Raw genomic sequence first — 15,062 nt, forward strand, 5'->3', positions numbered from 1 at the left:
ACAGTTTCAGACTTCCGGAAAACACCTTTTTTTTAAGCATTCAGTGTACACCCATTTATTTTCAGTTTTTGCAATTTATTTTTATTTTTTTCCCTCTCACATGCTAAATTTGCTGAGAAATTGATGCTATTTATAGGACTGTATGTGGGAGCTTTCTGCGTGCACATGAACAGTAAAGACCCTGGGAGAACCCTTTTCTCTGCAGTTACTGAGTTACACTGGATTTTAGTGAAATAGTGGAAAAGTCACTGCAGTAACTGTGTCTTAGGGACTTGAGTGCTGCCATACTGTCTGCTTTAAATACAGCATGTGGGAGTTGGAGGAACAGGAATAGAATACTGATGGGTCTTCACGTATCAGTCACCGTCACTTAATCAGCTCGAGCTGCAATTTTCTAAGTCTTATCAGTCTGAAGCTGCAGTCAATATCACAGTTCTAGGATTCATTTAAACTCGGTTTACTTCTAAAACAATCATCTTGACACACTGAGGAATACTGTGAGGATATTGAGATCTCTGTCTTTTTTATACTGGTATATATGATGCAAGGAGGGAAGACTAGCCTATCTGACAGTTGCAGAAAAAGGTAATGCCGGCCGGGAATGGGCCTGTGTATCTTTAGACTGGTCAGTGTCTCTATGCTGACCTCTGTCCATAGCCAAAAGTACTTGCAAAAGGCATGTGAGCATCAGAGCAGGACCATGGAATAATGGAGGAAGAGGTCTGAATCTTGTTTTACAGGTGCATGTGCATGGCTTGTAGGGACTAAAGATGGCTCCAGGAGGCCATGTGGCAAGAAAGCAAGCTTATAGAAGACATTTGATGCTATGGGCAATGTTTAGCTGGGAAATCTTGGGTCCTGGCACTTATGGTAATTCATTTAGATTTGTGTGTTATCTTGACAAATACCTCCTACCCAAGCATTGTAAGAAAAGTACAATCCTTCATAGCAGCAGCATTCTCTATTGGCAGTGGCTAATATGTCATGCTATGCTTGGAAAAATGTTAAGAAATGGTTTGAGTAACATGAAAAAGAGCTCCAGTTAGTGAACTGACCTCCAAGTTACACTGATCTCAATCGGATCCAGAATCTGTAGGAAAGTAATATCCTTCCATGGAGGCCACACCTCTGCTGCAAACATCTTGGAGGGGTGTCCGTGCCTCAACTTGTCAGATCTGTTTTGGCACACCAGAGGGACCTACACAATATATATTAGTTTAATAATATGGGGATTTGCTTTATGTGTCGATATACTATATATTATGCAGATATATATATGAGTACTGTATATATATCATGCTATATAATAGAAAGGTGGGGCTAGAATAAGGCAGCACAAGTCTCCTGTGCAGGGATCGTGGAGCTCTACTGTCAGCATGGCAGCTATGCTGCAACTGTAACCACCGGAGAAACCCTTGCTTCTGGAAGCTTAACCATTTACATGCCACAATCAAAACCCGATCCCTGCATCTAAAGAGCAACATGATCACTGGGAATGATGGTTTCCATGACAGCCAGCAGCCTTGTAAAGGCCTCCAGGACTGTCATTGGTGTCTGTTATGCTCACAAGCATAATATACTGCACTAGAGCACTGGTGCAGTCTACTATACCATCGATCTTAAAGTGATTTGCAAAGTTACAGTGATTCGATTTGTCACAAACTTCTCGGCTCAGCAGTTGCTGACTTTTAGTCTTCATAAATTAGTTCAGCTTTCAGTTGCTCTGGTGGGCTGGAAAAGGTGGATGCAGTCCTAGGAGAGGCTCACTGGAGCACCTGAAAGCTGAACTAATTTATGCAGGCTAAAGTCAGCAACTGCCGAGCCGAGAAGTTTGTGACAAATCAAATTACTGTAACTTTGCTCATCTCTAATCGCTGTCAAAGTTCCCTTGTGGGAATTTAATGAAAAAATAAAGTGAAAATAAAAATAAAACATATTTTCTCTTTATATGAAATTTTTTTATCTGAAGCATAAAATGTCCACATTTCTCTCACGTTGAACGCAATTATTTATTTTTTTTTAAAGCTGCATTTTATCTGCCATCCAGAAAAATGAAAAGAAAGCGATCAAAAAGTCATATGCATTCCAAAATGGTGCAAATAAAAAAATAAAATACAATTGTCCTGTTAAAATAGCACTAACATAGCACCATCAGGCAAAAATAAATGGTTTTATAATGTGGAAACACACATTTTTTGTGGCAACACATATTTTTTTTTTTTTTTAAATGTTTCAATTGTACAGTAAAGTATTAAAATGTAAATAAAGCTATACAAATTTGGTGGTGCTGTAATCCTACTGAACCCACAGAATAAAGATGTAATGTTTTTACTGTACAGTGAATGCCATAAATTTAAAGGTGTACTCTGGTGGAAAACATATTTTTTTTTTTTTTTTTAAATCAACTGGTGCCAGAAAGTTAAACAGATTTGTAAATTATTATTTTTTTTCTCTTTGAATTTCCATTCTGTCTGTCCACATTCCTCTCTGTTGACACCTCTGTCCAGAGTATTAGCAAATCCCCCATAGCAAACTTTTCCTTCTCCTCAAAGTTCCTAAAATGGACAGAGGTGTCAGCAGAGAGCACTGTGGTCAGACATAAAGGAAATTCAAAAAGAAAAGCACTTCCTCTGGAGAATACAGCAGCTGAAGTACTGGAAGGATTAAGATTTTTAAATAGAAGTAATTTACAAATCTGTTTAAATGGGTACTCCGTTGGAAAACTTTTTTTCTTTTTTTTAATCAACTGGTGCCAGAAAGTTAAACAGATTTGTAAATTACTTATATTAAAAAAATATTTATCCTTCCAGTACTTATTAGCTGCTGAATACTACAGAGGAAATTATTTTCTTTTTGGAACACAGAGCTTTCTGCTGACGTCATGACCACAGTGCTCTCTGCTGAGATATCTGTCCATTTTTGGAACTGTCCAGAGAAAGAAAAAATCCCCATAGAAAACATATGCTGCTCTGGACAGTTCCTAAAATGGACAGAGAGGTCAGCAGAGAGCACTGTGGTCATGATGTCAGCTGAGAGCACGGTGTTCCAAAAAGATAAAATAATTTTCTCTGAAGTATTCAGCAGCTAAGTTGTACTATAAGGATTACGATTTTTTAATAAAATTAATTCACAAATCTGTTTAACTTTCTGGCACCAGTTGATTGAAAAAAAAAATAAATAAATAAAAAAGTCTACCACCGGAGTACCCCTTTAACTTTCTGGCACCAGTTTATTAAAAAAAAATGTTTTTTTCCAGGGGAGTACCCATTTAAAGCTTACCACCTGTCAGATCCAACAACGAAGAAGAAAATAAATGTTACTTGGTACCTAATCCTGACATGTACATATAAATTTTAGGCCTCTTAAACCTCTTAGCTCACAGTGTGAGAAATCCTTGTGGTCTTGGGAATTGATTGGTGTGTCTTCTCATGCAGCTTTGTCCACGACTCATCTCTTGTCCATTAATTATAGACAAGCCTGATGCTGATGCAGGACTGGTTAGTGGGGACCCCTAGTAGATGGATTTTCAGGAGCAGTTTTCTTTATTAAATATATATATATATATATATATATATATATATATATATATATAATTTTTTTTTTTTTTTTTTTTTTTTTTTTTTTTCAAACAACCATATTACAAAAGGTCTTTAACCCCTTAAGGATGCAGCCCTTTTTCACCTTAAGGACTGAGCCCTTTTTTGCAATTCTGACCACCGTCGCTTTATGAATTAACAATGCGAAAACGCTTTTACCAAATATTCTGATTCTGAGAGTTTTTTTTGTGACATATTCTACTTTATTTTGGTGGTAAATTTTCGGCGCCACTTGCATCCTTTTTTGGTAAAAAATCCCAAAATTTCATGAAAATTTTGAAAATTTAGCATTTTTCTAACTTTGAAGCTCTCTACTTGTAAGGAAAATGGATATTCACAATAAATTTTCTTTTTCTTCACAAATACAATATGTCCACTTTATGTTGGCATCATAAAATGGACATATTTTTGCTTTTTGAAAAAATTAGACGGCTTCAAAGTAGAGCAGCAATTTTCAAAAAATTCATGAAAATTGCTAAATCTGAAGGGACAGATGTTACAGAACTACAACTCCCAGCATGCCTGGGCAGTCCAGGCATGCTAAGAGTTGTAGTTTGGCAACATCTGGAGGGCTACCGTTTGGGTACCACTGTAACAGTGGTCTCCAAACTGTGACCCTCCAGATGTTGCAAAACTACAACTCCCAGCATGCCTGGACTGTCCAGCCTTTGGCTGTCTGGGCATGCTGGGAGTTGCAGTTTGGCCTTCCTAGTGGTTGCCACAGTAAAGTTCGTTTTACTTTCACTTTCAATTACCCCCCACCTACGATTCCCTACCTGAGCCAGGATCCAGCAGTCTCCAGCGAAGATCCCGTGTCCCCAGGCATCTTTTCCTGCAGGTACGGCCGCCATCTTCTTCCCACGATCCCCTCGACATCCAGGGGCGGGCAGAATGGGGGTTGCCATGGCAACCCCCTGTCCTGCACTGCCATTGGTCAGAACTCTGTTCTGCTAATGGCAGGGGATAGGAGGAGATCGCAGCTCTGTGACCTCACTCCTATATCCCTTAGGCTGATCGGGGCTGTCGCTGACGACAACTCCGATCAGCCCTATTTTCCGGGTGATCAGGTCACCAGAGACCCGATCAGCCCGGAATTGGAGAAAATCGCATGTCTGAATTGACATGTGATTTTCTCCGATCGCCGACATGGGGGGGGTCTCAGGACCCCCCTGGGCGATGTGTCGGGATGCCTGCTGAATGATTTCAGCAGGCATCCCGATCCGGTCCCCAACCGGCTAGCGGCAGGGACCGTAATTCCCACGGGCGTATCCATACGCCCTCAGTCCTTAAGGACTCGGGATGCAGGGCGTATGCATACGCCCTGTGTCCTGAACAGGTTTAAGGAGTTCTGCAGCGATAGAACACTTATCCCCATAAGTGTCTGATTGTGGGGGGTTATACAGCTGGGACACCCCCCCGCGATCTCTCGTACGGGGACCCAGCATTACCATTACCATGGCTCTGCTCGGCTAATGCGCGTGTCATCCACCTCACTGAGGTCGACAGACGCACCTCCTCCATACAGCGCTGCATCTCCGCCTTTCCCATATAGATACATGGTGTCATACTGCAGCCGTACAGCTTCTTACATAGGAGAGATGTGGCAGAGCCGGGGCCCTGTACAGGAGATCGTGGGGGATTCTCATCGTTCGGACCCCCCATGCTCAGACACTTATACCCTATCCTGCGGATGGGCAACACCATGGTGTTTTCCCACTCAGAACAGGACTCGCCATGGTTGACCAGAGAAGTTGAGTGCACATGCTTAACATTCTATCTAGAGGTTGTCTTTGGGAAATAGACTTATAAGTGCTGCCAGCATTGCTGCAGAGGTTATAGGGGTGGAGGTTCAGTCTGTTAATGTTTAAATTATGTTCTTCACACTGCATTAAATTAGTCAGCATGACTGTTGTCCCTGTAGAATGCCTATTTTAAAGATGATGCACAGGAAAGCCCACAAACTGTTTTCTGAAAACTAGCAGACTAAGGAAATTGATTACTGGAACCATGTTCTGTGGTCTGATAAGACCAAGATAAACTTATATGGTTCAAATGCTGTCAAGTGTGTCACAACAACCAGGGGAGGAGTGCAAAGACAAGAGTGTCTTGCCTACAGTCAAGCATGGTGGTCTGAGTGTCATGGTCTGGAGCTGCATGAGTGCTGCAGGCACTAGGGAACTACAGTTCATTGAGGGAACCATAAATGCCAATATGTACTGTGACATACTTAAGGAGAGCATGATCCCCCTTCCTTAAGAGACTGGGCTGCAGAGCAGTATTACAACATTATAACTACCCCAAACATACATCCAAGAAAACCACTGCCTTAATAAAGAAGCTGAGAGTAAAGTTGATAAACTGGCCAAGCATGTCTCTAGACTCAATCCCTATTGAGCATCTGTGGGGCATCATTACTTTCAAAGAAAATTTCTTGGACAACAGAAAGAGGAGAAGAAAACTGACTGGGGACTTAAGAACTAAAATTGGGGAAGAATATCAACAATCTCGAGGTTACAAGTCCATCTCCGGTGATCTAGATTTGCCTTTGTCCAGTGTGCGACATGATTAAGAAGTTTGCAACCCATGGCACTGTAGCTAATCTCCCTGGGTGTGGACGGAAGAGAAAAATTGATAAAAGCAGGATAATCCGGATGGTGGATAAGCAGCCCCAAACAAGTTCCAAAGATATTCAAGCTGTCCTGCAGGCTCAGGGAGCATCAGTGTCAGCGCAAACAATCCGTCGACATTTAAATGAAATTAAACGCTATGGCAGGAGACCCAGGAGGATCCCACTGTTGACACAGACATAAAAAAGCAAGACTACATTTTGCCAAAATCCTTCTGGGAAAACGTGTTGTGGACAGATGGGTTCAAGATAGATCTTTTTGGTAAAGCACATTCTACTGTTTACCAAAAATGGAATGAGGCCTGCAAAGAAAAGAACACAGTACCTACAGTGAAATATGGTGGAGGTTCAATGATGTTTTGGGGTTGTTTTGCTGCCTCTGGCACTGGGTGGTTTGAATGTGTGCAAGGCATTATGAAATCTGAGGATAACCAACGGATTTTGGGTTGCACTGTTTAGCCCAGTGTCAGAAAGCTGGGTTTGTGTCCGAGATCTTTGTTCTTCCAGCAGGACAATTACCCAAAACATACATCAAAAAGCCCCCTGAAATGGATGGCAACAAAGCGCTGGAGAGTTCTGAAGTGGCCAACAATGAGTCCAGATCTAAATCCCATTGAACACCTGTGGAGAGATCTTAAAATTGCTGTTGTGAAAAGGTGCCCTTCCAATAAGAGACCAGGAGCAGTTTGCAAAGGAAGAGTGGTCCAACATTCCGGCTGAGAGGTGTAAGAAGCTTATTGATGGTTATAGGAAGCAACTGATTTTCAGTTATTTTTTCCAAAGTGTGTGCAACTAAATGTTAAGTTAAGGGTGCCAATAATTTTGTCCAGACCATTTTTGGAGTTTGGTGTGACATTATGTCCTATTAGCTTTTTCCTCCCTTTTTTGGTTTAGTTCCAATAAACACAAAGGGAATAAACATGTGTATAGTAAAATATGTGTTACTGCAATCATTTTCTGTGAGAAATACTTCATTTTCTTGAAAAATTTCAGGGTTGCCAACATTTACGGCCATGACTGTATGTATTGAACCTGGACTTGGCCTTAGTGCAAACCAAAGCGAGGCAGTACAGCTCAATTAAACTTAGTTATCAGGTTATGATGGTGTGTAGATGTATTTTAGATGTCTTAGCAGTTGGGCAAAGCTGTCCATAAAATCCATCTATTTGAGAATTTGTGTATATTGCCAGAGCCTAACACTAGTATTACAGTGGGCCATCCTTAAACCGAAGGTGAGGGAGCACAAGGTCTCTAATATTCACCAGCTCCGTAATGTTGTCGTGGAGGAGAACTCCATTGGCAACTGGAAGCTCTGGTAAAATAATGGTGGCCACACAAAATATTGATACTGGCCAAATTTGGACATTTCCACTTTGGGGCGTAGTCTCTTTTTTGTTGCAAAGGTTAATACATTAAAGGGGTATTCCAGGATCTTTTTTTTTATTTGACTATGCTACAGGGGCTGAAAAGTTAGTGTAGTTCCTAATATAATTTCTGTACCTGTGACGATGGTCTCACAATTCTTCTGTGATTATTCCTCCAATATTTATTTTTAACAGCATACAAAATTACTCATGTCTCGAGATTTCCCAGGTTGCAGTGCATCGAGACCTGACCTCGCTAGTCAGGTGATCAGAGGAAGCCTATCCTGCTTCAACTTTGCAACAGCTTTAGGCCCCCTAGTTAGAAAACACTGTGTTTCATTGAGTGGGGTGGCTGATGTGTGGAGGAAGGAAAGTGACCTCAAACTTTCAAGCATGGAACTGTGGCATGTGTAGTTTAGAGAACAAAATGCAACAGTAAGTTCTGGCAGGTAAGTACTAAAATCCCTTTATGGTGGATAACCCCTGTAATGTCTGTGTGTTGTTGTTGTTGTTTTGAGAGGACGGCAACATTAAACACTGGTATAAAGGTTGTGCACATTGTAAGGCTGGGTTCACACTACGTTTTGTCCCATACGGGAGCGCATACGGCAGGGGGGAGCTAAAACCTCGCGCTCCCGTATGTCACCGTATGCGCTCCCGTATGTCATTCATTTCAATGAGCCGACCGGAGTGAAACGTTCGGTCCGGTCGGCTCATTTTTGCGCCGTATGCGCTTTTACAACCGGACCTAAAACTGTGGTCAACCACGGTTTTAGGTCCGGTTGTAAAAGCGCATACGGCGCAAAAATGAGCCGACCGGACCGAACGTTTCACTCCGGTCGGCTCATTGAAATGAATGACATACGGGAGCGCATACGGTGACATACGGGAGCGCGAGCTTTTAGCTCCCCCCTGCCGTATGCGCTCCCGTATGGGACAAAACGTAGTGTGAACCCACCCTAACAGAGTGTCACTTCTTCATCAGTGTTGTCACACGAAAAGATAGAATAAAATATTTACAAAAATCTGAGGGGGGTGTACTCACTTATGTGAGATACTGTGTGTGTATGTATATATATATATATATATATATATATATATATATATTAATATAAAATTATAATGTTAGTATATTACAGTATGCTGCCTACTATAGTATTTATTGTGTGGCCCACATTACCATGTAGTGACCTATGGTTTCTTCCTGATTAGCTGTGTTGATAATGTAAAATGGACAATAGATGGTCTGTAATCTTGAAGACCCTCCCCCCCAACAAACCCCGAAAAAGACTATAAAATTGATCCTGGTGGAACACCTGCAAGTAGTAAATGTAATGTTTCTTGATTCCTTAAGGGATCATCTTATACATTTTTGTACATGGCAGCTCAGTATATTCTTAACTGGTTAGGACCTATAGTAATGAAATATGAATTAGTGGATAGGGAACAAAGGTAAGATAATGGGTGGTCAGTCCTGAAAAATACAGCCCTTTTTGGAGCATTTGCTTCACTTTGGGGTATTCACTTATACAAGTCATTATGGAAAGGAAGTGGGCATATATGCAGACAAGTTTTTTTTCCTATTGCCTATTTAATAGTGTAATATGTTTTGTTGCTACAGTACAAACAGTACATGCGTACAATTTGTAATCCAGGCCTGCTATCTGTTTTCCATGGATGTTACTGTCACGTTGTTGTTGTTGTTGTTTTTTTCTTTTTTGCTTTTTAATTTAAAATATAGCGGTAGCTTTGGATATGACCTTTTTTTGTTATATGGAGCTGCTCATAACTTTGTATAATAATGATGAGGATTAGTGAGCAGTCAGTAAAGAATTTGCTGTAGTCATACTCTTGTCATTAGCCTTTGGTGTGATGTGACCTAGTTTTGTATAAATGTATATGGCACATACATTGCATTGTTATAAATATCTTAACTATCTAAAAGCATGTAGAGCAATCATTTCAGGTCATTATTGGAAACATTTCACTTCTTTTGTTAAAGCACCGATCTATCTAGGTTCATTTTATTATGAAAAGAAGCAATTTCTCCTGTTGCTTCACAGTTACAGGCATGCAGAGATTGTTAGGTATAAGTGTAGAACAGTGAAGCGGATAGATTTTTTTAAATGAAATACTCAAATACATGTGGATTATGTTGGGTATGGATGGTGGATGCAATTCTACATGTTTAGGTTTCCAAACAACTTGTTCCACATCTGAATCTATTGCACTCTGATATATATGTGTTCTTTTGGGGGATAAGAGGAATTCTGTTAGTCAATAGTCTGGTCTGCCTTTTCTTGATGAAATAGACTTTTGAATCTAATAGCATAGACAGTAGACTCATAATAGATTGCATTATACTGATATAAATGTATATTACACATTAGGTAGATGTGCTTTGAGTGATCATTTGTTGTCACAGATTTCTACTATAGCAAGTCACCTTAAAATGTTTTGAGAAAGACAAATCATGTGGTAGACATGCCTTTTAGCATGTAGCTTTAAAGAGGTTTTCCAAGACTTCTATACTGATGGCCTTTCCTTAGGGTAGGCCATCAATATCTGATTGGTGGTAGTCCACTCTCTTGCACCCTTGCTGATCAGCCAATTGAAAGGGCTATGGTGCATCATGAGCACCTTGTCTCTTCCATTGTTTGTCAGGCATCGGTCTATATACTTTCCAGTAGTTGCTCCTGGTATTGGAGCTCAGTCGCATTTAATTGAATATGACTCTGCTGCAGAGACCACCCATACCAGACACAGCCATTTATAAAGATTTACCTTGTAAACAATGAAGGGGATGTTGCATCGGCTTCAGTCATCTGTTTGATGGTGGTCCAACACCTGGCATCCTCACCAATTTGTGAATGGCCTGATTAATATCAAAGACTTTAAAATTCTTTTAAGGAAAGACTTTTTAACATGTCACTATTGCCTTACCACCTTAACATTACCTCATTGTTGTCACTGCTTTTTTTTTTTTTTTTTTTACTAATTTGTTTTTGCTAACATTTTCAAGTGTTTTGTAGCTTTAAACATTTCTAAATAAATTATTGTGTTTGAAGGTAACGATCAACTCTGGTTCAATTTTTTACTTGACATAGGTTGAAACCCAGCTTTAAAAATGTTTAACAGTTTGGCTTCAGTGCATTCACTATGCAACACCGACCTTGAATCCAGAAAATTGTGCACTGAAAACATTAAATAAAGATCTATTAGTCTTTATTGAGAACATACATATAAAAATATAAGACACAATATTAAAAGCACCAGAGCACAACAGTAAATAGGATCCATAAGTATGGGTACGGAATTGAAATAAAGAACCACAGTACAAAATAGCATACAGCAATAGAAAGATATGTATCAAAGGTTAATAGACTCCAGCATTAGCAAAAGGAGTAATCCAAGGAGCGGTTGGGTAGGTATCATCTAGCATCCTACTTTGATTACTCCTTTTGCTAATGCTGAACTCTATTAACCTTTGATACAGATCTTACTACTGCTGTATGCTGTTTTTTACTGTTGTTCGTTATTTCAATTCCGTATCCATACTTATGGGTCCCCTCCATGCCTATTTTCTGTTGTGCTCTTGTGCTTTTAATTGTGTCTTATTTTTTATATGTTTGTTCTTAATAAAGACTTATAGATCTTAAATGTTGTCCGTGCACTATTTCTTGGATTCAGTGTCAGTGTTGCATATTTATCAGTGCACTTTTACCTACAGTGTTTGGTAGGGTATTTTTTTTTATTGGTGACCACCTTCAGTGCATTCACTGTCAAATCTATCACAGACCTTGTATGATTCTCGGTCGCATCTAAGCTCGTTAGGTCAAAGTTGATCAATTTTGGTTTGATTATACTTGAGCTTTGATTATTCTTTAAATTGATATATTTTGTTAAATGTCTAGAGACACATTTTTATATAGCGGACCTCCTCCACAAAATGAAGGAACCCCTGGAAAACAAGGTAATCAAAGTCAGTGTACATCAACAGTCCTTCAGGGAAAAGAAGTGCATAGTTGCTAGTAGTAGGTGCGGGCTCCACTATCTATTTTAAGGGGTTGTCTGATTTTTATCACCACCACAAAATTCTGTTTTCTTTTGCTGAGAATGCAGACATGTAATAGCCATATGTATACAGAGAAATTGGAGTTATAACACCACCTTAAGTATAAACGTATAAATCTTTATTGAAAATGTTTTACATAAAAAACATATAGATGCAAAAAAGTGAAGTATTGCAATGGAAATCCAACACAAAAATATCTGGCGCAGAGTAAGAATAGTACATACAACATACGTACATAGTACATGTAATAGCCATATATGTTGTCACTTTGGTTCCCAGAAACAGAATGAACAAATAATGGTTTATTATTTATTTTTGAGGGTGCTGCAGGTAGAAGGTCTGTGTTTATTTACAACACATACATCAACATAGATAGCTATATAGACATGATAAACACAAGTTATCTGTGGACATATTGCTATATACTAAAGCAAACGCTGAACAAACAAAATAGACTATGATAGAATTCCTTAATTCTCTCCGCATCCCAGGTATGTATCGAAAAGAAAGGGTATGCTTCGTTTTATTAAATTAATAAGGCTCTGTTCTCACAGACTTTTTTCATTGTTTCTGGTTTTTAAGAACCCATAAAAGAAATTATGGATCTGTTTTCTAGTAAAACCAGTGACTTTTCTTAAAGGAGTACTCCGGGATGTATAAATTGTCATTCAGACTGCCGGCAGTAAAAAAAAAATAAAAAAATTAGAGGTACATACCTGCCATCGCTCCCCCGGTGCCTCTGGTAACTCGCTCCGGCCTCCGCCACGAACCACCTCCTAGTTGCCGGTGGTCGAGGAGTCATTCTGCACTTACCCAATCACCAGCTGCAGCCAAGTCTCGCCTCGGCCGGCAATAGGCTGAGTGGCAGTGGGAGGTTTTCGGCCTCAACACCTGCTGCTGGGGCTGAAAAGGTCACACTGCCGCTCAGCCTATTGCCGACTGAGGCAGGACTTCGCTGCGGCCAGTGATTGGCAAAGTGCAGTATGACTCATCGACCACTGGCAACCAAAAAGTGGATCGCGGCGGAGGCCGGAGCAGGTTACCTGAGGCACCGGGGGGAGTGAAGGCAGGTATATTTATTTTTTTTACTGCCGGCAGTCTGAATGATAATTTTAACATCCCGGAGTAGTCCTTTAAGGTCCGCCATGTGTATATGTACAGCAATGACTTTCATCAAAAATCTAATGGATGAGAGACTAACTGGCCTGTGTGAGCCGAGCTATTATTATTATTATTTCAATTATAGTTTTGTTTACAGATTATCTTTTTTATGTTTTGTATATTGCTCTTTTAACATAACATTTGTTGTGCATCGTACTTCTTGTCTAGAATTCATCTTTTACTGTTGTATTTCTTCGTTGACAGTAAGTGTTTTATTTTGGTTAAAATATTGCTCCATTAAGTCAACTGTAAGCCATTGCTCAGTATTGTGGCTTTCATGAAGCTTTTTCTCCCAGTTTCCTACTTTTTATTATCCATTTTCCCCTCTTTTTTTCTGTACAGAGTGGGTATTCTGCTCCCTCCTTCTCTCCCTGGCAGGGCCCATACCAGGGGGGTCCTCGGACTGGTCCACCGCACCGCAGACAGAGTGAGTCTGTGCTCCTCTCACTCATACCTCCTGACCCTATAAATCTGCCTGTTAAATGCTGTGCATGCACCCTTTCCTCACTAGCATACCTGCCCGAATGGTGTAAAGACTCACCAGCTGGTTCTAACAAGTGCTTTTTACACCTAAAACAGCTAAAACAATGTATGTATATACACACAGGACAGGCTTTGTACCCATGACTTGCCCAGACCCTCTTAACCATTTCATTTTCAGTTTGTTACTTTTCTAATATCGCTCTTCCTTTTCTTTGGCCTATAATAATTCACACTATACTATCTTGATGATCTCATGCTTGCAAGCACTTCTGGCCTAAAGGGGTTTTAGCAGTTTTGTTTAATAAACCGCAAGTATATAGTTTATCTGGATAAATGGCTTGAACAGATTTCAAACACAATGGGGATATTTATCAAAGGATTTAGACAGTTTTTTCCTGTCTTAATTTGTCACACATAAAGTCGCAGTCTAAATATGTGCGACTTTCCTGCAACTTTTTTGCTTTAGAGGATTTTTAGAACATGATGCATTCTAGTCTATTTTAGACGGAAAAATGCATTGGTGCTGAATTTATCAAAAGCGACTTTTCAGTGACAAGTCGCATCGGCCTGAAGTATGCTCATATGGCAGACCATGCTGGAGCAGGTTTAAATACAGTCTAAAGCATAGATCACAAAGTCTGTGCACAGAATTTATCAAGAGCCGTTCGCCTTTTGATAAATTAAGCGCACAATAGACCAGCCTAACCCTCTGTAGTTTGGTCTATATTGATGCGGGACATAGACAGCTTTGACAAATATCCCCCAATGTATCTTAGAAAGGTGCTAAATATTTAATTACACAAAGAATAAGCTTTAATTACCTAAAACAAAAAAGAGTGAAACCAATGTCTGCTTGCTTATGATAGGAGTGTAATCCGCTTTTGCCAGAGGAGTTTGTCACCAGTACAGGTCTCTGACTTAAGCTTAATGTCAGGTATAGTTATGTCATAATGATAGTCATTACAATAGCAGTCATGGCTTTGTAGTGATTATAATTCACATCAGTGGAAATTTTCCATTATCCTGTCTGCAAACAATGTATAGTTCTCCCATCCTGATACCACAGCCAGAGAATTAGACAGAGATGAGTGGCAGTAAATATTCATTGATTATATTTTCCTGTAGAAGCAGTTTGTCACAGATTGCTATTGTAGGCCATTCCTTTTTCTGTACTAACCACCAGTTGTATAATTTGAGGTGATCACTTTCTGTTTAAAACCAAAAACTTCAGCAAAGTGTAAGATAAAATAATGTGCCCCAGATTTGTGTAATACAAACAATACAAGATATAATGTGCCCACTACTATACGTTATTTAAAATATTTAAGTGGCCTCGGAAGTCCATGCCCTTGGACTTGACACTTGGCTTAAAAGCTACTTAGTACTGCTTCTTCTATTGGTTGCATATCTTAACACATGAAATTTGGGATGGAAGTAATACAAGTAGGCTGCTTCATGTTGCCAGATTTAGTACAACTTTCACTGCCTTCCACTGCCATTGCAAAATGTCTACATTGAAGGAAAGGGTCTCTTTCTTCTCTTTGAATCATGAGGGATCATGATTATTTCTGCTGTACAGTAGAAGCTGTGGTGCTCAGCCATGCTGCAAGGGCTGTGAAAATTTAAAGTAACATAGAGGGCCTCATTAGCTAAGAGTGTTGGGTTTTTACTAGTGTGAAATGTTGTTTCAGATTTGCAGGATTCCTCTCTATTTACTATGAGGATTCACAGACTTACAAGTCGGGAAAATTTCTAGG

At 39.8% G+C, this 15,062-nt stretch overlaps 1 protein-coding gene across 6 annotated transcripts in view; it reads left to right on the forward strand.

The window, feature by feature from the left end:
• The window catches only part of CCSER2 (coiled-coil serine rich protein 2), a 209,585-nt gene that overhangs the window by 174,234 nt on the left and 20,289 nt on the right, over window positions 1–15,062 (forward strand). For 2 of the 6 annotated variants that reach the window (XM_056530767.1, XM_056530766.1), the window contains exon 10: window positions 13,165–13,249. The exons of the other annotated variants lie outside the window; for them this stretch is intronic. In XM_056530767.1, the coding sequence (XP_056386742.1) occupies window positions 13,165–13,249 (85 nt within the window). The remainder of the gene's footprint in view (window positions 1–13,164; window positions 13,250–15,062) is intronic. 6 annotated transcript variants of the gene reach the window in all.

Source organism: Hyla sarda, chromosome 7, assembly GCF_029499605.1.
Source record: "Hyla sarda isolate aHylSar1 chromosome 7, aHylSar1.hap1, whole genome shotgun sequence".
NCBI classification, from domain to species: Eukaryota; Metazoa; Chordata; class Amphibia; order Anura; family Hylidae; genus Hyla; species Hyla sarda.